The sequence below is a fragment of the Meriones unguiculatus genome, chromosome 17 (assembly GCF_030254825.1).
Source record: "Meriones unguiculatus strain TT.TT164.6M chromosome 17, Bangor_MerUng_6.1, whole genome shotgun sequence".
Taxonomy (NCBI): domain Eukaryota; kingdom Metazoa; phylum Chordata; class Mammalia; order Rodentia; family Muridae; genus Meriones; species Meriones unguiculatus.
The window spans coordinates 41295233-41316278 of record NC_083364.1 but is presented as its reverse complement, the minus strand read 5'-3'; the positions used below and the strand labels follow the sequence as shown (position 1 = coordinate 41316278).

General features: G+C 48.4%; 2 protein-coding genes across 7 annotated transcripts in view; one reads left to right on the top strand and one right to left on the bottom strand.

Moving 5' to 3' along the window:
- Positions 1–12041, top strand: part of Nr1i2 (nuclear receptor subfamily 1 group I member 2) — a 44564-nt gene extending 32523 nt beyond the window's left edge. For 3 of the 4 annotated variants that reach the window (XM_021648580.2, XM_060370375.1, XM_060370376.1), the window contains 7 exons: positions 6384–6517; positions 6823–7010; positions 7754–8028; positions 9174–9316; positions 9472–9588; positions 9797–9902; positions 11063–12041. In XM_021648580.2, coding sequence (XP_021504255.1) covers positions 6384–6517; positions 6823–7010; positions 7754–8028; positions 9174–9316; positions 9472–9588; positions 9797–9902; positions 11063–11207 — 1108 coding nt within the window. In that variant the 3' untranslated portion in view covers positions 11208–12041. The remainder of the gene's footprint in view (positions 1–6383; positions 6518–6822; positions 7011–7753; positions 8029–9173; positions 9317–9471; positions 9589–9796; positions 9903–11062) is intronic. The other variant, XM_060370377.1, reaches the window with a different exon arrangement.
- A 206-nt stretch (positions 12042–12247) lies between these two features.
- Gsk3b (glycogen synthase kinase 3 beta) overlaps positions 12248–21046 on the bottom strand; it is a 149207-nt gene continuing 140408 nt past the window's right edge. For 2 of the 3 annotated variants that reach the window (XM_021648578.2, XM_021648577.2), the window contains one exon: positions 14223–19917. In XM_021648578.2, coding sequence (XP_021504253.1) covers positions 19850–19917 — 68 coding nt within the window. In that variant the 3' untranslated portion in view covers positions 14223–19849. Of the gene's footprint in view, positions 12476–14222; positions 19918–21046 lie in introns of those variants that run through there. The other variant, XM_060370382.1, reaches the window with a different exon arrangement.

Here is a 21046-nt window from a genome sequence, read left to right as displayed (position 1 = left end):
AGGGTGTCAGCAACAGCTCTCCTCCAACACTGTGCAAGCCAGCCAACAAAGAGGAGCTTTCAGCTCAGTCCCAGTTTGATTTCTTCACACTATAATTAAAGCATGCTGTGTCTTCCAATATAGATTTACCATATAATTCCACCGTGCAAGTCTACCACAGTCTATGGTAGGTGGAGCCTCCCTAGTCCAAAAAAAACCAAAACCAAACAAACAAAACAAACAAAAAGCCATGAGGAGGTAACCTCTGGCACTGAGATTTTCATTCAGTGGTTGGACAGCCCCAGGGAATGCCTTTTTACATGTGTGCACACACGGTGCCTTCTGGCTACATTTTAAACTGCTGTTTTAATAACTCATTCTTTCAGTCAACTCAGCCTCTAGAGGGTTATGAGTACCATTGAACCTGGCTTCCTTTCATATCATTTCTTATGAAGTAAATACCCCAGTCAATTCCTTAGGCAAGCCAACACGTAACACCTAACACAGAAATTTATAGAGACCCCCCAGAGAGTGGCTTCGCCTACTGTTTATTTGTTCGGAGATGCTTGGAAGAGGCTGTGGCTGTGTCCACACAGGCGAGAGCATATTTCATGAGCACAGGCCCTGTGTAGTCTATCTGCCAATCCCGCATGAGACAGGTTGAATTACATACTTGCACCATCAGAGCATCCATCTGTTAGAGCCACAGCTGGGGAACAAGCCGTGCCTGTTTGGGCCACTATGCAGAAAATCAGAATATCTCCTGAGAATACAGTGACTTTATCTATTTCTCAAACTTTGTTAGCTGCCCTCCAGCCAGACTGTATATGAATCTAATGAGCAACCCTCTACTGGGCCCTGGGGGCAGACGTCTGTCTTTATGTAAGGCCGTCTGCTTCCTGCTCTGTGAGAAGACTCAGTGGGCCACGGGTTGCTAGTGGAAAACCACGAGGGGCTCTGACTCTTGTTGAACGCTGTTAGATATTTTCTTCCACGTCTGTCTGTCCTCACTGTGGCCAAACCAACGACACTGACGCCTCTGTTTGTGAGTCGTCCATAAAACCAGGTCTCTGCATAGAGCGCGGGTTGTTACACGCCTAGCCTCATGAGTTAACCGTGATGCTCTTAACTCAGCCCGCTTAGCTACCCTTCCCTCCTTCTCCCATCAGCCACACGGTGTCAGCATTTTTTTGTGTTGCAGCAGCCACCCATTCCTGTTTGCTGTCCTACCTGCACAGCGCCCCCCCCTCCCCGTGTGTCGGGCATTGACGCGAGTACTTGTCAGCCCTTCCAGCGCTTTCTTCAGCGTGGGTGTTGGTTTAGTCTGTGGAGGTGAGGTGGGGCCTGAAAGGCTCAGAAAAGCACTGGTCCCGGAGCAGATTTCACGGCATGGGTGACAGGAAAGACACCACACCACACAGGTTTAAGCACTCGGGCCATCTGGACCGTCTGGGATGCTTTCACTGTCGCTGCAGCGGAACTAGTCATGGATCCCAGCCTTATGTTTTCTATATACTTAGCGACTGCTGTTCTGTGCAGGTTGATGAGACTCTGACCCTCTCCGCCGTGGGAACTGCTTGTTCAGGTGGCTTTTGTCACGCCCCTCCTCCCTCCAGCCCTCTCAGTCGCTGGCGACTTCTAACACAAAGGGATCCTGGGGTGTTGAGACACAACTGTTCAGCCGGTCCTGCAAGGGTCTTTCTTACCCTGCTCAAAAGCTTCTTTCTGAACCAATCTGCACAGCACCTCCCCCTTCTCAATTAGATAAAGGATAGCACGGGGTACAAACATTCACCAAGACCCCCAGGAGCCCCAAGAACACCTTCAGCCGTTTTACAGTTACAGGCATAGGCTCAAGTATAACTGTCTCAACAACACCATCATCATAGGCCTCATTCCCGGCCATATGTTCCCAAGAGTTTTGTGCCTCGTGCTAACTGATTTCCCATCCTCATTTCTTTAAGGGCACTTGTATATCTCTCAGACGCTGCTTCTGTAACTCTTTAAACTACTGAGACTAACATATCACCGGTGTAATGAAACCTTTCCTCTTCTAGAGTGCAGACAGGATTACAAAGGGCCACCATACCACGACAAACAGGGAGTCTATGAAGCTATCTTGGAGGGGTATTTTAAAGGTCCACTCGGACTGTTCCATGGAATGCATATTGCTCTTGGGCTTTAGCAGCTGAAGGGATGGGGAAGAAGTAGGGTATAATGGGTCTTTCTTTTTGCACAGGGACTTTTTATTTATATATGAGAGCTCGGCCTTAGCTTAGGCTCGTTCCCAGCTCTTATCACTTAAATTGACCAATTTATATTAATCTACGTTCTGGCCCATGGCTTTTTACCTCTCCTCAGTCGGGCTCCTGCTTCTTCCTCCGCCTCTGGCTGGTGAATCGCCCGCCTCAGATCCTTTCCCAGCATTCCTATCTCACCTCTACTCTTCTGACTCAGCTATCAGCCATTCAGCTCTTTATTAAACCAGTCATAAGGGGCTTTAGGCAGGCGAGGAAGGACAGAGACACAGCTTCACACAGTGTACAGAAAGATTATCCCAAAGTTCAGGATAGCATGGGAGTATGCATCGCTTGTATCAGTTGCTCTGTGAAAAAGAGCATTGTTGGGTGCAGCGGATGCCAGGGGAGGAGCAGGGCCTTTTAGCTCTTTATAATCCGCAGTCACTCCCCACCAATCATCTGGCTTCCTCAGGCCACACTGGGCTGTTGAAAAGGCATTGGTCAGGAATAATATCTACCTTTTCCAGTTCCTCGATGGAATCAATACCATTATATATCCGCAGCCCTCGGGGAGGCAACTTTACAGGCTCCCATCCTGCCCAGCCAGGAGAGGGAGGACAATGACCCAGCCCTATGACAAGCTTAGTCCTTTTTACCTGCACCGTATCTCTGTATCCATCCTCTGCTGCACACTGACCCAGTGCTCTGGGTGTTAACACGAAATGAGTCACTCGACTGTAGAGTCCAATAAAACCCAAGGGTTTTCCACACGAGCAGGGAACCAAGAAATCCACAATTCACGGAGCCTACGGCTCCCATGTGTGGCCCTCGCTGTGGGCTGTTTGCTACCCCATCCGAGGAGCCTCTTGAGATGCTCCAATTCCGTATCTCCCTCCCTCATAGCAGGAGTTACAGTGGGGGGACACCCGTACTGCTTTATCCTCCTCTCCATTTGCCCTTCCTCAGCGAACTGCCATTCAGGCTTAAAATCCTTCCAGAGACAAGCATGACATTTGGCCTTCCCTTTCCCCCCCAAATCTCTGGCTTGACAAATACTGCCACGTTTGCTTTCAAGTGACCAGGGCACGTCCCATCGTTCATTTCCCCTTCATTTCATCTGCCTGTTAGCGCTTTAGCACCTTACAAACCTGATTTACATGACAGTCTAAATTGCTCACATCCGCCAAAGCCTCTCCTACCCCAAAGAGATCATGTCCTAACCATGTCCTGATTCTCAGAGTTTTTTTGTAGTGAGGCAAATTATGGGATGACTCTCTTTCTCTGTATTAAAGATTGAACTAATGAAGGTCTTCTATCATTCCTGCCTTGCTTCCTCCCCTCCCCCAAAGTCCAGTTCTCTCCACAGCTTCTTAGTTTGGGGTCCTAGGAAGACCTCTTTTTGTTCCCCCTCTTCCTTTTCTTATATGTCTTTCCAGGTGTAAGAAATGGCAAGCTACCCCCTCCTCACTTTCCTCACGTTTCTCACCCATTCGGTGGACAATACATAAAGTGTACCTGTGTGTCTTTTCCAGTATACTTCCTCCCTTTGAAAAAAGGTTCTCTGGTCCAACACCATTTTGCAGAGTCTCCCAACATTCCCCATTTACCAAGGGGATTCCGCACCTTGTGACAAGTAAAGGAAAATGGTCACCCTGGCGTTCCCCAGCCCCCACCCCCAAGGATGCTTTTCTCTCACATAGCTCAGCCTTATACATCTTAGCACCCTCTTCGGGGGCCATGCAATTGCTCCTCCCTCCCTCCCTCCCTTTTGGTTCTGTTTGTCCTTGTTCAAGTATCAACGTGCCATGCCTTTTCCTGGGGAGCTGAGACCAAACTATGAACCTCATGTAAGACAGTGGTAGTTGATCCAAGAAATGATCCTCCATAAATCTAGTGTGGTGCGTGGGTGAGTTTCTTGGAGACGCGTGGCTGAGGGGTTCATTATAGGAGACCGATGGCTTGGGCAGATGTATCACTGAAAAGTCCTATCGGAGCATGGGGGATGTCATGGAAAGGGCATCAGTGAAGTTTCCCTGTTGTTAGATCCCCTCCCCCCAGAGAGCCTCCCCTCCTGCAGCAATTGCTTACCGCTTATATAACTTTGGGGAGCAGGCTCTCCGGAGACCTGAGTTTTGTGAGCTTAGTGGGGCTTTCAAGACCCGCTTCTCCCCACCAGGGTGGAATGTTCTAGCCTAACCTGGCAGAACATTCCATTTTTTCACCCCGAGTCTTTGTTAGTGATCTATCTTTGGAATGGAAATGAATGCTCAAGCCAAGGCCCTGCAACCCCAAAGATGTGGTGCTTGTCATCAGCCACTTGTCCCTTACAGGAGGACTCGCAGTCCTTGATCACTCTAAGGGAGCAGTGCAGCAAGCTCTGTGCTACGACCAGTTCAGTCTTCCCAGATCCAGGCTTTGGGGGTCGTGTGGTCTTGGGGAGCTGTTCTCATGTCACATGGGGCTAACTCTGCCCAGGATAGGTCTAAAGGCACCACGACCTAGGGTGACATAAACACTGACTGAGTGAGCTACAGCGGGCTGACATACATTGGCAGTGCCAGCCCATGTCCAGTCACAAGTCACAGACCACTGATGGGACAATAAGGGAATGGTGCGACCAATTAAAACGAGAAATCCGAAGTCTCCTGAGTTGGTGAGGCTGCATTTTTCTCTTCTGCTAATGTAAGAGCTCTGGTTTCAGGCTGGCTCCACTTGGAAGAGCATAATGTCAGGAAACCCAGACAGTAAAGAGGATACTTATCCAAGAGAAAAAAAAAAAATCTGTCCCAGAAGATACGGTCACACACGTAGGCTACAGGCTGGCTTCAGCCTACTCTGTAACCAGCCACTCGCAAGGAACACCAGCTAAATCTCTGGGCTGAGGATATACCACAAACCCAACATGCAGGAAGGTTCTGGTTCTTCATGCCAGAGCACATGTCCAAGCAGTTTCTATGTGTACCAACTACCCCAGGATGTGGGCATCTCCCCATTTGGGTCCAGCCGGGGACTCCTAGAGAGGAGTGAGTCATCAGTGGTTGGGAACTTCCCTTCTTACCAAGCAAACTTAGACCCAAAGTCTGTCACTTACCTGGGTGACCAGTCTCCTTTCCTGTGCCAGGAGGTGACAGATGAAATCCACCAGGTTGGTTCTGAAAGACAAGTCTTTAAAGCCATACAGACCATGTCGGCCAGCATCGGACACACAACACGCTTCTGATGAACACCGATCCTCTTTAGCCATTCTGGGGGCATGTGGGCATAAACTCATGGGCCTCTTATCTAGGTCTGCAGAGATGAGAGTGTGCTATGCCCTTGGAAATACTCGGAGACCCCCAAGTTTCAGAGTTCAGGCCTGCTAGTTACAGGGAGCTCAGTGTCGAGTGTGGGCCTCCCGTACCCCTGTTCCCATTGCTCCAAGCCGCCTTCTCTCATTTCCCACACCGTTGGACAGAGCAGCCGAGGGATCACTTGGGTCATCCAGACGAAAGGAAACCAAGTTAGGGCAGCGACAGCAGTCTTCGGCAGGAAATTCAGGATGACTCAGCTGTAAAGAGAGAGTGATCTGCCAGAGACTCCCCCATCACTTACTGCCCTTCAGCACCCTTCAGGCTGGAGACAAAGAGCCCTCCCACCTCTATTCCATAGAACTCCCAACCTCCCCCCACCCCCAAGGCCAATCAGAACCTACTAGAAGAGAAGCTGGAGAAGGGAAGGGACTTCATATGTTCAGAAGCTGTGGGGTGAGGGACATCCAGGGGAGCAGGTTTTCTCTGGCTCTCTCTTCCAAGGAGACATGCAGTCAGAAGCCCATCTCCATGGATACCACTGGTAACAAGGGTGTGAAGAAGGATGGGAGGTGCTTAGGGAAAGGCCTGGACGGAGCCTGCAGTTGACTCGTCCTCCTCGGAAGACATTCTGGGGCTATAGATGCCTGCGAAAAGCCAAGTCTCATTTCCTGCCGAAACATGGCAGGAGTCTCCCCTCTTCTGATTCCTGGATCTTGGGGTAGAGGACCGAACCACACCTGTCCCCTAAAATGCCCAGTGCGTCCTACCTGCTGCTGGCAGCGGCTGGAGAGACAGACAGCGTGGCCTGTAGTGCCTGGCCCAGGAGCTGGGTTCCCCCCCACAGAATATCTGGTGTTCTTTCTTGTCCCCACAGAAGGGCCATGAAACGCAATGTCCGGCTGAGGTGCCCCTTCCGCAAGGGGACCTGCGAGATCACCCGCAAGACCCGGAGGCAGTGCCAGGCCTGCCGTCTGCGCAAGTGCCTGGAGAGCGGCATGAAGAAGGAGAGTGAGTGGCCGCGGGGCAGGGGCTCCACGGACCGGGACGGGTGCCGGAGACAGAGGGCACCACGGCGCCTGCCTGAGCTCATGGGCACGTGGGAGGCTTTGGCGATGCAGGCGCCAGTCCTCTGCCGCGGGGAGTGAGGGAGATGCGGGTCAGGGCTGCGTCCTCTTTTTCTTCTCCACGGTCCACCCCCCCCCCCACAGTCACAACTGTAGCCCTGCTGAGGTGCGGAGCTTGAGGGTGGCAGGGTGGGCGGGAAGGGCCCTGCAGGGGCACACGGGTGCTGAGCCTGCTCTGTTAACACACAGTGATCATGTCCGATGCCGCTGTGGAGCAGAGGCGGGCCTTGATCAAGAGGAAGAAGAGGGAGAAGACCGAAGTGCCAGCGCCCGGAGGGCAGGGCCTGACTGAAGAACAGCAGGCGCTGATCCAGGAGCTGATGGACGCTCAGATGAAAACCTTTGACACCACTTTCTCCCACTTCAAGGATTTCCGGGTAGGGTGGTCTTAGAGCTGCGTCCATGGCTACGCCAGCTCCTCAAAGCCTGAGTCATGTCCCCAGGGTTTCTCACGCCAGTGGTCTTAGGGTTAGAGGTCTCAGGGGTCCCTGGGAACTTGCTAGAAATGGAAAAATCTCGAGTATGCTGCTCCGGACCCCAAACTCTGGCATGGGAAACCTTTTGGTGATTCCCCAGCCGATTCAGGTTGGAGAATCTGTCTGCAGCAAGTAGGAACTGGGTCAAGATTAAGTGGAGGCCAGACGCGCTGCCCACACCGAGCTGGGAGGACAGTCAGGACGGGGAGGGGCATGGACTTCCTGTTGGGCAGCTTTGTCTTTGCCTCTAGTGTCAGCCCTCCACCCCCCCAGCACGGTCACAAGTATCTCGGGTGACTAGAGTAGCCAAAAAGAATGGTCCAGCCCTCGGTCCGCCTCTTTTCATCTACAGCTTCCAAGCCCTTCCCTCTCTGTTCCCTGGGGCTGACAGAGGGAAGCTTTAGGATTCAGTAGGCACGGAGGCCACCCTCACCCTTCACCCTTGACCAGGCAGGGATATGGAGAATAACTCACAGAACCTCACCCTGTCAAGAGACAGCCCGAGAGAAGAAACCTGGGCTGTGTGTGTAGGCGTGCACACGTGTGCACACCGGTGATCACGACCACAGCTGGTCACCTGGAGCCTACATTGTCCGTGACAACACCCTGCTCCCCCTTTCTTTGCCTCCTGCCCTCTATCGCAGCTGCCTACGGTGTTTAACGGTGGCTGTGAGCTCCCAGAGTTTCTGCAGGCCTCACTGTTGGAAGATCCTGTCACATGGAACCGAATCATGAAAGATTGTGTTCCAATGAAGATCTCTCTGCAGCTGCGGGGAGAAGACGGCAGCATCTGGAACTACCAGCCCCCCTCCAAGAGCGACGGGAAGGAGATCATTCCCCTGCTGCCACACCTGGCTGACGTGTCAACCTACATGTTCAAAGGCGTCATCAACTTCGCCAAAGTCATATCCTATTTCAGGTAGGCCTGGAGGGCTGAGCGAAGGGATGGAGAAAGGAAAGGGAAATGATCAAAAAACCTTCAAAGATTCTGCACTAAGTCCCCAGTGAATTTTGGGAAAACGGGTGCAAAAAGACCCCATGTCCTCTGGCCCCGCCTACATGGTTCATTAGCTTTGTTTGCTGTGGGCCTGTGAGCCTCCCCATTTTGGAATGGGAGCCGATCCCATTAACCTCGTATGAAACGATAAAAACATCTCAAGAACGTTGGCATGTGCTGGCATCCGACCTTCCTATTTCTCCCGGAAGGGGGGAAACCCTGATTGGACAGTTTCAGAGAAAAAGTTAAGCTGGAAAGAAAAAGAAGGAAGTCCATCGAGAGGAGAGAGAACAGGTGTGGGGTGTGCAGGCCGTGGGGAGGGTGGGCGCTCCTGTGATCTAACAGACCACACCTCCCCAGAGCTGGGCATGGAGGGCAAGCGGCATCTGCAAGAAAACCAGGAACCTGCTGGTGTGGTGGGAACCGCTGCTCCAGAAGATGTGGTCTGCAGTGCTAGGGGTATTTGCACCCAAGCCCTCTACCTTGTCTTGCCCAGCCTGGTCACGTGGGGCTGAATCACACATGCAAGGAGCACATGATGGGAGTGGAACATGAGGCTTTCGCCATGGGAGAGAAACAGCTGGGAATGTGTTATGTAGCAGATACTCCACTCTAAGGGGTGGCAGTGTAGACGGATTCTGCTCTCTAGAGACACTTCCGGGAAGGGAAGACAGTACTTGACCTGAAAGCGCCTCAGGATTTCCTTCAAGGGGCAATCATTCCAGAGAGGCAAATGTTTATGAGGCTACCAAGGAAGAGACAAGACATTAAGTGCTGGTCAGGGGCTGTGTAGGGGGGCTGGGAGAGATGGGCCAGACTGTGAGGGGCCTGGACGAAAAGCTAAGGGGGTATGGAGTGAAAGACCTCGGTGGGCCAAGTAGCCTGATGGCCCGGGTTAAGAGTGAGAGAGACTGGAGGTGACCTGGAAGGAACCGCATGCTCAGGAGGAGGCCGTTCCATTTTCCCTCTTTCTCCTCCAACTTTTTTTGTATTGTGACATGGGGACTGGTGGCAGCCTGTGGACAGCCTACCTAGGAGCCGTCATCACCTCCTGTCCTTGCTGCCAGGGACCTGCCTATCGAGGACCAGATCTCCCTGCTGAAGGGGGCCACTTTTGAGATGTGCATCCTGAGGTTCAACACGATGTTTGACATGGAAACTGGGACCTGGGAGTGTGGTCGGCTGGCCTACTGCTTCGAAGACCCTGATGGTGCCCGGGAGACTGCCTAGTGGGGGGAGGGAGGGAGGGAGGGAGACGGCAGCCGAGGGAGACCGGGTGATGGAGCGAAGTGGCTGGGTGAGGGGCGCCTGGGTTCTTGGTCAGGTTCCTGAGGTGCTGGCTGTCCACCCTTTACCTACCCACAGGCGGCTTCCAGAAGCTTCTGCTGGACCCGCTGATGAAGTTCCACTGCATGCTCAAGAAGCTGAAGCTGCATAAGGAGGAGTACGTGCTGATGCAAGCCATCTCTCTCTTCTCCCCAGGTGATGGCTCGCCCCAGCTGCCGGAAACCTCCGCCTTTCTGCATCAGCCTTGCTTTCCGCCGCACAGGCGGATGGCAGAGTCTGCTCTTTTCCTTGGCTTGCTGAGGTGGTTGGCCAGCGATCCCTTTCTCGGGGCTGGTCTGACCTTCCCTTTGCTCTGCTCTACCCCGCCCGGCACCACAATGCCTCTCCTCCCCTCCCCTCGCAGATCGCCCTGGTGTGGTGCAGCGCGGTGTGGTTGACCAGCTGCAAGAGCGAATTGCCCTCACCCTGAAGGCCTACATTGAGTCTAGTCGGCCATACCCTGCCCACAGGTGAGGAGGGGCTGGGAAAAGCAGATCCGAGGGGGTCCTTCCTGTCCCCTTCCTTCTGGCCTCATCTCCAAGGCCCCGCTGTGCCTGGGGATGATTCTGATGACCAAGGCTCTGGGATGGTTTTGTGACCTCTACTGAGCCTTCTTGCCTGAGTCTAGTTGAGAGACTTGTCTGCCCAGGGCTTTCCACATTTCTGTCATCAAGATGTCCGAAAATCCTAATTCCACTGTCTCCTCTATAGGGTCTCCTAGCAAAGGCGGGTAGCAACCACAGTGACGGTAAAAACAGTGACACCACTCATAATGGCAGTACATCTATCATAGCTACTATGGATTGGGAAGGGTCAGCTCTGGGGGGCCAAGAAATATATGTACATTATAACCTGTAACATTCAAGGCACTCCCCTGAGGTAGGTACCAATAGCATTCTGCAAGGGAGCCAAGGCAATGCCCACGGATTCCACAGGGTAGAGGTGGGGCTCAGCAGCTAGCGGATTGTCAAAGTTCGAATCTGTCACTCAAAACAAAACTGCTTGGGGACTGGCACAGATAAGAGCTCCCATGCCTTCACCAGTCCTCGGGTTTCTGTGGTGTGGTGCCTGGTCTCATGCCCACAGGCATGGAGACAGCAGGAAACGTGATTACAACAAGCTTAAGGCTTTGAAGGTTGAGGCCAGTTTGGGGTCTTAACAGTGTGGGGCTTGGGGTGTTACATCTTTATTTGCTCAGTTGCTTCCTGTAAGGAGGCTTAGGGTGCTATGGCTATCTTACCTACCATGGGTAAGTGTTCAGATGCTGGCTGCAGAGAGGGGGAGATCTGGGAAAGGACTCCAGCCTGCGGGTTGCTAGCGGTAGTGATTACCCACCAAAGACGTTATCCAGGATGACAGCTCCCCTCACCTCTTAAGTTAATCTGCAAGGTCTGAATTTTCTGCAGGGGTCCGTGTACAAGGACTCAAGTCCATGGGCGGGGGAGGAGGAGGTAGATCCCAGCCTCAGACTTTAGCCCCAGCACGTGGGGCTCTTCTTGCACGGGCTGAAGGAATTCCAAACATCCTCGCTGGGCTGTCCTGAGCTTGAACTTGTGTACTCTCAGAACAGGGTCCGTCTGGTGGGATGGGAGGGGTAGCCCGAAGCGCTGACTTCTTTGGCTGCCTACAGGTTCCTGTTCCTGAAGATCATGGCTGTCCTCACCGAGCTTCGCAGCATTAACGTCCAGCAAACCCAGCAGCTGCTGCGTATCCAAGACACGCACCCCTTCGCCACCCCACTCATGCAGGAGTTATTTAGCAGCACAGATGGCTGAGTGGCTGTTCCTGGGTGGAGAGCTCATGGGGCAGCCAGACCCGGATACTCGGAGCTGCCTCTTCCAGGGCTACCCAGGTGGACACACTGACAGCCAACAGCACCCCGGGACTGCAGCTGGCTAGCATTTCTTGGGAAAATGACACGGGAGTCCCAGAGCTCAGCCTGTGGAAAGTGCTACCCTCTAAGTTAGGCCATCTTCGTGGTTGGGCAGAAACCCCCACATCCCACTACATTCTACAGTGTTAGGTGGGACAGTGGGACCAGGTAGCCAGGTAAACTGTACAGCCATGCCCCACACATTCCCAACCCTAAGCTTCCTCTAGAGCTGCTTGCGTGTTCTAGACTTGAGCTCACCATGAGGTTCATTAGAGTCACTGCCGGGCGGGAAAAGCCTGTCCGGACCCTGTTCCGGGCATCTCACTCAGGTCCCTCCATCTGGCCAAACGCACTGTTAATCACTAACGATGTGACCTGCTGTGGAGGACACAGCATGGCCTCAGAGTTCAGGAAGACAAAGCTAAAATGGCTGTCAATAGCTTATAAAATCTTCTTATAAACAACTATGTAGAGCATGTGACATGCGGTCAAGGGACCTTGTGCGTGTGAGTTCTGAGCCGTACTGGGGGTTCTGGGAAGCCAGCTGAAGATTTCCACATGTCAGGGTGCTTGTGGAGAAAGGGGTGGAGACTGTGGGGACCTGCCTATGACTTAGTGGGAGGAGGTCCGCACCCCATCTGACCCTGGCTTGGCTTGCTCCCACGGCCGGAGCACTGGGGTGACCTATGACAAAGCTGCCATGGCAGACAATAAATAGCACAATGACCTGTGTTCACACGGCTCCCGTGTACACTTTGATCCTCAAAGCTGAAGTGTGTAAGTATCTGCCTCTTTCACGACAGTCTGTAGGATGGTGTGTGCCCTTTCCCAAGTCACACAAGGTGTCCCGTGCTTCAGAACTAAGCAGGTGTGTTCCCAGGTTTAATGGTGGATCAAGACAAGAGGATTTCAGTCATGAAATTCTGGTAGAGATGTAAAACATGTATTTTTTTTAAGTTTATTTTATTTTTTCTTGTGTGTGTACATGCACCTGTGTGGGTGGCTGAAGAGGCCAGAGGAGGGGACCGCATCCCCCGGACTTGTTGTTACACGTGAACGTGAGCCACCTGGCGTGGGTGCTCGGAACTGAACTCTGGTCCTCTGGAAAAGCAGCAAGTGCTCTTAAACCGCTGAGCCATCTCTTCGGCCCCTATTGTTTGACTTTTTTTTCTGGGGAAGAAAAAAAAAATATGAGAACGAGAAACGAAAAGTAAAAACAGAGCCAGGGGAGGCTGAGGTGAGAGGACAGAGTTCAGAACAGACTGGGCAAACAGTGAAACCCTGCCTCAGAGAGCAAAACAGCACCACACCAACAAAAGCTCCCGACCCCCAGAACCAAACAAAATCACACACAGTTGTCTCTTACTACTTTTTTCAGTGTCACCGTTTACAAATCCGACAATCTGCTGGTAGAACATAAAAAAAAGAATTACTTCACTACCTAACCTGCTTTTGTGCTTGATTCTCACATATGAAATGAATCCCTACCATAACAGAAAATGTAGTGACCGAAGCTTAAATGTAATATTTGGTTGCCAAGGAAGCTGACAGTAACTGAACTTTAATGGACAGGTAAGGTCTTAACTCTAGCCATCCTACAAGCAGGCTAGATTTCTAATAGCTTCAGGTCAACACGAGCCAAAAGAACATGCTTATTCTCTACTCCCTGCGCAGTTTCCACACAGCGAGGCAGTGCGAGCACATTCCTGTTTGGGAGGGAAAAAAAAGACGACCTCTGCAAACTCATGAATATAGCTTTCACTCCGTAAAATCTGTGACAATAATAAAACTTGATTATAACTAGAAATCTATTTCTCCTGTGGAAGTCTAACCTCCACTTGACTACATTCGTAATGGCACACGCATCTCTCCTTCCTCTGGGAAGTTACCTTTGTGCTACTCATGCAGAAGTCTGACAGTGGCTAGAGGTAGGTTCAGGCAAATGAGGCTAAAATGAAGGTATAACACTGGTTACACCGCCCACCCCAGCCAGCGCTCCCATCATTAAACTGGCAAGGGCATAGGAACTGGACAGTCAGCACTTCCCAAGAGCGGTTGAGATTCAGGGTTGGCTGAACGAAAGTGTGTCCAGGATACACATTCTCTCAGCAACCATGGCTGTTTTGAAATTCAGAGATCCACCTCTCCTGCTCTCCAACATCCTTTTTCCTCTTCACTCCCCTGCCCCTGAGCTTCAGAACAAACAGAAGCAGGCTCTGGTTTCTAGGCCTACACTGGTTTCACATTGGTGGCAACCATTCTTTTTCTGGTTTCCTGCTCAAAAAGGGACAGTCAACTTCCAAAGTGCAGGGGGAAAGATCTGTGTGAGCCTCTGTAAACATCTGGCTCACCCATCAGTCAAGAGCCACTCAGCAGCCACTGTCCACCAATGAATTTCATATGGGAGGCCCTGGAGTGGCTCTTCCTTTCTGGAAAAAGAGAGACTTCAAAACTAAACACCCCCCCCCCAAATCATTAACCAGCTCTTCCCAGCTCCAGACAACTTGCCAGCCTCCAAAGCAGGTTTGTTTTTCCCAGGCTGCTTTTCTTTCCCTAGCCGAGGCTCTCTAACTCCTGAGGGTGTTCAGAAGGACCATTCCATCCATCACTCCTACTCCGTCCAGCTGCTTTCACAAACTACACCATCCCAGCTGTCCTACAACCCAGCACTACCCTTTGGAAAGACTCAGAAATAAGGAACCGTTCAGGGTTGTGAGGGGTGGCTGGCAAGTCCTTTAGTGCCAGCTCAAATGGCCAAAGCAGGACCTAAACAAGATGGCAGGGAATCGCAAACCACCCCACTGTCCGGCCAGCACCCTTCTGCTGGTGCTGGGATTACAGGCTGTGGTGCCATCTCTCAAGCGTCTTCTAGAAATGTTAATGTTAACTAGCCCACTAAATAAAAGACCACACTTAATCGAATATAAATTTGTCTTTATTGAAGCAGCAGTCACATGACCTTATGCCTAACCTTTAGGCCTGACAACGAGCCAGCCCTAAAAAATGGTGTTTCTGTTTGCACTAAGACATAACATGTTAACATACATTATCCAGTATTTGAAATGAGCAGACTCAAACACGTGTTGGTTATACGGGTGGCACAGACCCACCGTCCATGGTGTTCATGTCTTACAGAGACTCCCAAAGACCATTACTAGTAAGATGGAAGTTAAAAGAAAATACAGTCACACCAAACCATGGACACAGTAACCAAAGACAGCAGCTTACACGTTTTTACAACCGTCCCTTTCAGGGATATTTTCTTTCTTTCCAAATGCAGTGTCTGCAAAGTTTTCTCTACACGAAGTCCAGGGCTTTCCAAACCGGAAGCTGCGCCTCCTGTCTACACATCAGAGCAAGGTCATTTCAAAGAATGAGAGTCTTGACTTTTTTAACAAGGGTTCCTGTTTTCCCCAGTCAGGGGAATGGAGATGGCAATGTGACTACATGTTGCAATGGCAAAGTAGGCGGGGTCAAGAAAGAGCGGTGGGCACTGAAATAAAGACCACACACTTGTGAATTGTAATTTCATTTCCAGGCTAACCTACTTTTTATTTAATGCAAATTACAGTACCAGTTAACTAGTTCCAAACCAAGTCACATAGAACAAAATGTATTTACAAGGGTATGGGGAAAGGGGGAAAAAAACATTTAAGCATACTTTCCACAAAAAAGTTTATATTTAAAATGAAAAAAAAAAAAAAAAAAGTTCAGTCACAGAGGCATTCAAGTAGTAATGTTATACAGCGTTTGCTTTTCCTTTATATCAAGACAGATTTGCACAAGTGTTTGCAATAGTTTGTATACAACCCACAGTCCTTTATATATATATATTTATAATAATAATAATAATAATAATAATAAATTTTGTTTAGATTTGTTTTTAAGATGGAAGTGGTCACGCTAATTGGTATGTATACAGGCCCAAGTGATCCATCGGCAACACATTTATAAATGCAAATTTTTACAGGCAAGCACATTTCCATATACCTATCTGTATCTGCCTGTGGACAGATATAGTTAAGAAAAAAAAAAAACTTAAACATCAACACAAGGTAGTCTACTTTGTCAAGCTAACCCCTTATGTACTGGCTGTCATTTTGCTTGTATTGTGGAGATACACAACGGAGCAACAAACTTGAATAAAATGGCATGACCCTGTGAAAATGATCCAGACCCCCAGGGACTACCTCCAAAGCCTCTCAACAGAGACCTTAGTCTGGGACTTTCCTGTGCTTCTAGCTGTTTCTTAATTTCAGTGGCTTCAGTTTCTACCAGCAAAGCCAGGTTTCACCACAAAGGATGCTTATTTTTCATACAGGGGAGAAACGTGTTCATCTCTGTGATTAGAACAATCAGTAGTGTGAACTGTAACCAGACACAATTTTGATTTAAAACAAAGGAAAAAAAACCAAACCAAAACAAAAAAACCCAAAAAAACAAAAACCCCAACTCTGGGAGATCTGGCATTGGCCAAACTTCCTTTGGAAGATTCCAAAGTGAAAAACCCTTGCAAAGGGAAGGGAAAGGAAACAGAAAGGCCAGTGTCTTTACATCCACAGGGATAGAGAATATAGCAGTCCTCTCAGGACCTTTGCATTGGCGTGGACAGGATGGCTGGGTAGGTTTACTCTGCTAAAACACAAACCCGATAAATGGGTCTAAAAAAATTAAAGACTTAAAAAAAAATGACACAGTATGCTATGGGAAAAAAGGTGCATTCTTCTGCGTGTGCAATGAACATACGATGTCTCAAAATAGCAACCTTTGGTTTGGTAGTGGTTTTTTTTTTTTTTTTAACTTTTGTTTTGCTTTCCTTCTTTTATTTAAGACACTCAAAATAGTTGGTGGCAAAATGAATACTTTTCTCCCAAAAAGGCCAGATTAGGTACAGTCAAGAAACTGATTTTTTAAAAAAGAAATTAAAATTATATTTCATCCAACAAGATGGCAGGAGGGAGGAATGGGCTCTGAGCCCATCTGACAGCCCTCAGATGCCCACACCACTGCAGTAACTGCTAACAATGTCAGTAGGGCACCAAGACCACTGACGTATCAAAAGCCAAGTGCCACCAAGACAGTGTGATTTATTTTTTTAAAAAATAAAACAAAACCAATCTCTCTCTCTCGTTTGGGAAGGAAGTAGGTAAGGAGAGATCGAGCATGGGAGGCTCCCAGAATCCGCCATAACACCCATGTTAGGGTTTGGAGAAAAGATGAGCAAAATCCAATCTATTCGACATCCTCCAGCTCTAGGACTCCCAGCATTCCACCAAGTCCCTGAATGGACCAAGTGTGAAATGAAACCAGTCACTGTTACTGAGGAGGAGACAGACATGCCCAGAACCAAAACAAAGGCAAGGCCAGAATGAAATGAGATTTCACACATGGTTTCCTCTCCCCACTCAAACTGTGGAGGGGCAAAGGTGCTTTTTAACGTCATTACTTCAGAGGGAAAGGGAACAGACAAGGACACATGGATAAAGGAAACCAATTAAAAACAAACAAACAAAAAAAAAACAAAACAAAAAACCAAATACATGGAAGCGAAGGCACTCCAAACTATATAGATACACTATACATTGCTAGAGTTATTGTTACAATAATACAGGCCGGTACCTACTGTACAGAGTTAAAACTATATGGCTTTAAAAAGCTCGTCTACATTTTTGTCTGGTTATTAAACAGAATCACTGCCCTGAACAGTAACTTTTTGCTCATTAATAACAGTTCCTGGGTCCACATATTTACATACAAACAATAAAACTTAAATTCAAAAACATTGAAAGAAAATATAATATACAAGCTTGAATTTGGTGAGGAGCTTTTTAATTATTATTATTTACAAAAAGATATTCAGAGACCTGGATCTCACTTGTATAAGAGTTCTGTGATCCTGCCATGATCCTTGAGAACGAAAAATCGTGCACCTTAGCCCTCATATACGCGTGTACGTACACACACACACACACACACACACACACACACACACACGAAGATTCGAGAAAAGCACCTGACTTTCCTCAACTCTTCTCTCACCCCATCTGGGGTTGGGGGTATTTGCTAAAAACAAGCACTGATTTTTATGGACTCTAGCAAGTACAGCAAGTCGAGTACTGTCTGTGTCTGGCTGGGCAGTTTACTCTGAAAGCAGGTTTCCCTTCTTAGGCCACACACCTGCTTGTTTGATTCTTTACAAATTCTTTCCATCTAAGTCACCCCCCTTCAAGGAACTCTGCTGTCAAATACTTCGCTTTCAGAATCTCTCAACCTGTAATTTTCTCTCAGAAGCACTTAACAGAAAGTAAAAGCCTGTTTGTTTAATTTGGTCTGACTGAGCATGTTTCCTCTCTTGTGAACTCTGATATAACCAGAGGTATGAGAAACCCCGTTTGTGGCCTGAAGAGCTTAGCCGCACGGCGAGTCAAAGTCGGATGGCTCACCACCGTCATTCTAGGTGTCAGTTCATTCTGGCAGGCAGTACAACTCTCTTGGAGTTACACACACGGCTGAAGAGGCATGGCAGGGTGCTAGGGCCTGTATAAGGGCTGCCAAGAGACTCCTTTTCCTCACCACCCAGAGGGCAAGACCCCAACATGACTTATGGTTAGGCAATGAGGGCAGAGGAGACTACACATAATCCAAGGGCTCTGCAGCCCTGGCTCATCAGCTGACCTCAGAGGTATGGGGAAGGAGAGAAGGGAGGGAGGGAGGGAGGGAGGGAGGGAGGGAGGGAGGAAGGGAAGAAAGAAAGAAAGAAAGAAAGAAAGAAAGAAAGAAAGAAAGAAAGGTGGCCATCACTCAAGTGATCTTCAAATGTAAAAGATAACTGATTGTGCCATAAAGATTCATAGGTCAAGTAATGGCCCATAAGCACCAAGGTTCATTTTAGAGTATATAAGGCCCACAAAGATACCAACCTTAAAAGTATCAACTAGTTATGAATTCTGTTCCTCACTCAAACATAATCCTTCAATCCTCCTTGCTTTCCAAGGAATATTGCTTTTTCTTCAAAAAACAAGAGACTGATTCCTACACCATTCATTGATAAACAAAGAAAACAAAAACAAAACTCTTAATGGTGGTGGTGGAGAAACATTCTTTTCATGATTCAGTCAATTTTGATAGTGTAGACAAAGAAAAGGCAGTATTGAACATATGTATTATAACATATATATACACACACACTGATAGAATCAGTTTTCCTATAAAGTCAGCAGATACAGGTGACTTTATTATTTCGATGTCTGTTTTTTTAATATTCCTACTATTTAAAATCATATGGCCTATATGACATGAATCAATAAATAAATTTAAAAAGCATGACGTTAAAAAAGCAGAAATTAAATACAGAGTCTAGATTTGGGTTTAAAAATAAAACTATGTGTAAGAATGTGGCAATTCTTGCAAGCTTGGTTTTCAATTAAAATATGAAAAATAAAGCAGTAGACTGGTACACTTCACATTATTTAGCTACAATGTCTTCTCTCAAGGGTATTTTTCTAAGGGATATAACTTGAGAAAAATCTGGACAAATTCACTCACAGCGGTGAGATCTGCCTCTGGCCCGCTACCTGCCTTCCTGTCATCCACCTTGGGATGCACCCAGAGTGGCTCCATCAACACCATCTCCAGTCTCACCCTGGGGCGCCAAAACCACAGATCCGCAGACAGCCTTCCGTCAGGTGAGTCATGATCCACCCAGGGCATGCAGATTCCGCTGCTCCCCTGAGGCAGCCTTCCTAAGCCAGCATTTGCGACACTCGCACTGGTCAAGAGCAAAACAAACCTTAAATAATCAATCACAATCTTCCCTTACAGCTTCAGAGTTCAGTGACCTCCCTGGGCTACGAACAATACACACTTTTTTTTTTTTTTGGTCTGTCACACCTGCCATCAACATGCCAAAGGCAAGTCTTCAAATACCCGAGGACATGTATACATTTTACAAGTGACATTAAGTCCCTGTTGAGTGACACCTGCTAAGCTCCCAACCAATTTCAAGCTGTGCACTGTATCAAAGTCTTACACCAGACTCTAAAAGAAAACAAAATCAGAAAATAACCAGCACAGAACAGGTTTTCTTCTGTTGTGGTGGGGGCATGAGGCAGGAGTCTGTTTTTTTTAAGGTACACAATAGCAGACGTCTGATTTAAAAAAGAAAGAAAAAGAGAGAGAGAGAGAAAGAGAGAGAGAGAGAAAGAAAGAAAGAAAGAAAGAAAGAAAGAAAGAAAGAAAGAAAGAAAGAAAGAAAGAAAGATTGTCGTGGGAGAGATTGTGTGTTCTAGTGCTCTGCTCCTCCCCCTCCCGCCCCTCCCACCTCTTGGATCTCCTGAAAAGTGAGAATACAATGAAACTGGTTTATATTTATAGATATTTTACAAGGTTAAATAAGAACAACAATAATAAAAAAAATTGAACACTAAAATGAACAGGGTTTTTGTTTTTCCTCTTTTTAATTTTCTTTCCAAACGTGACCAGTGTTGCTGAGTGGCACTCAAGTAACTGCTGGTTTTTCCTGCGCAGCTGGCTACTTGGGGCTGTTCAGGTGGAGTTGGAAGCTGATGCGGAAGCGGCATTATTGGTCTGTCCACGGTCTCCAGCATTAGTATCTGCAAATCCAAAGTCCCGAGAGAACATGAGCAATGTTATGGCACTGCAAAGAGCACAAGTCCACTGCCTGCCCTGCACACAGTGCTGGGGCCCTCCAAGGATGTTATCTGACATGCTGGTTCAAGCATCAGCAGTGCTGACTTCCGTTCTGCTTAGAGGAAAGTGATGGTGCTGTGTGGGGAAGACATTCAACACATTACAGACTCAGGGAACAAGAGGTCATTTCTGTCAAGGCTTTTGCTATGGCTGGGACCAGCAGTGCTCAGGTTGGAGTCTAATACACTGAGAATAAAGGAAGACTGCAGAACAGGGAAACTAGCTAAAGATTCCGAGCTACGTCCTAACAGGCCACCGGCTAACTCGAGTAAGTGAAGACATCACAGACTCCCAAGAGCACACAGGAAACTTACTACTTACAGGGAAGCCGGATAGTTCACCTACTCCATCACCACTCAAGAAAAACTGCACTTCCTTCCTGACTCTTCATTTTCCTGTCCCCCAAATAATCTGCCCTTATATCATTTAACCCACTGGGGGCAGTCAACAAGTGAATACTATTGTTCAGTTCATTATTTTTTTTTAACTGCAAAATACTCACAGCTGCTTTTACTTCTACTATCATATAAATAAGGTGACCTCAGAATCATACTGCAAGAGCATGGAGGCATCCTGACTCACAAGCACACAGCACACAAAACAGAGCATCTCTCCAAAGCCAGCAGCAGCCTTTCCCTGTAGTCAGGGAAGAACGAGGTCTAAGGCTTCAACCATGACTTCCTTAGTTCCGTGCCCTGCTGAAAGGGAGTTTTCCTGTTCACAGTCTCCTAACTTTGGTGTACCAATAATAATTCCTGACAGATCCCTCCAGGCCTTGCTTCATTTTTATGACCTGAACACAGGCTGCACTAAAAATGTTTCAGGAAAAGCCTGGAAAACCAGTTACTTCAGATTCTAATAAGCGTTCCTCACAAAAGCATCCTTCTTGCAGCAATTTCTGGCTCTACACAACTGTCAGCAAATGTGCTGCAGGATCATCACCAAACAACACGCAAACTGTCCCCTACTTTCAGTAGAAGATGACAGGAGGAGCTGCTGCTCTATCTTTAAGCCCAGGACTTGAGAGATACC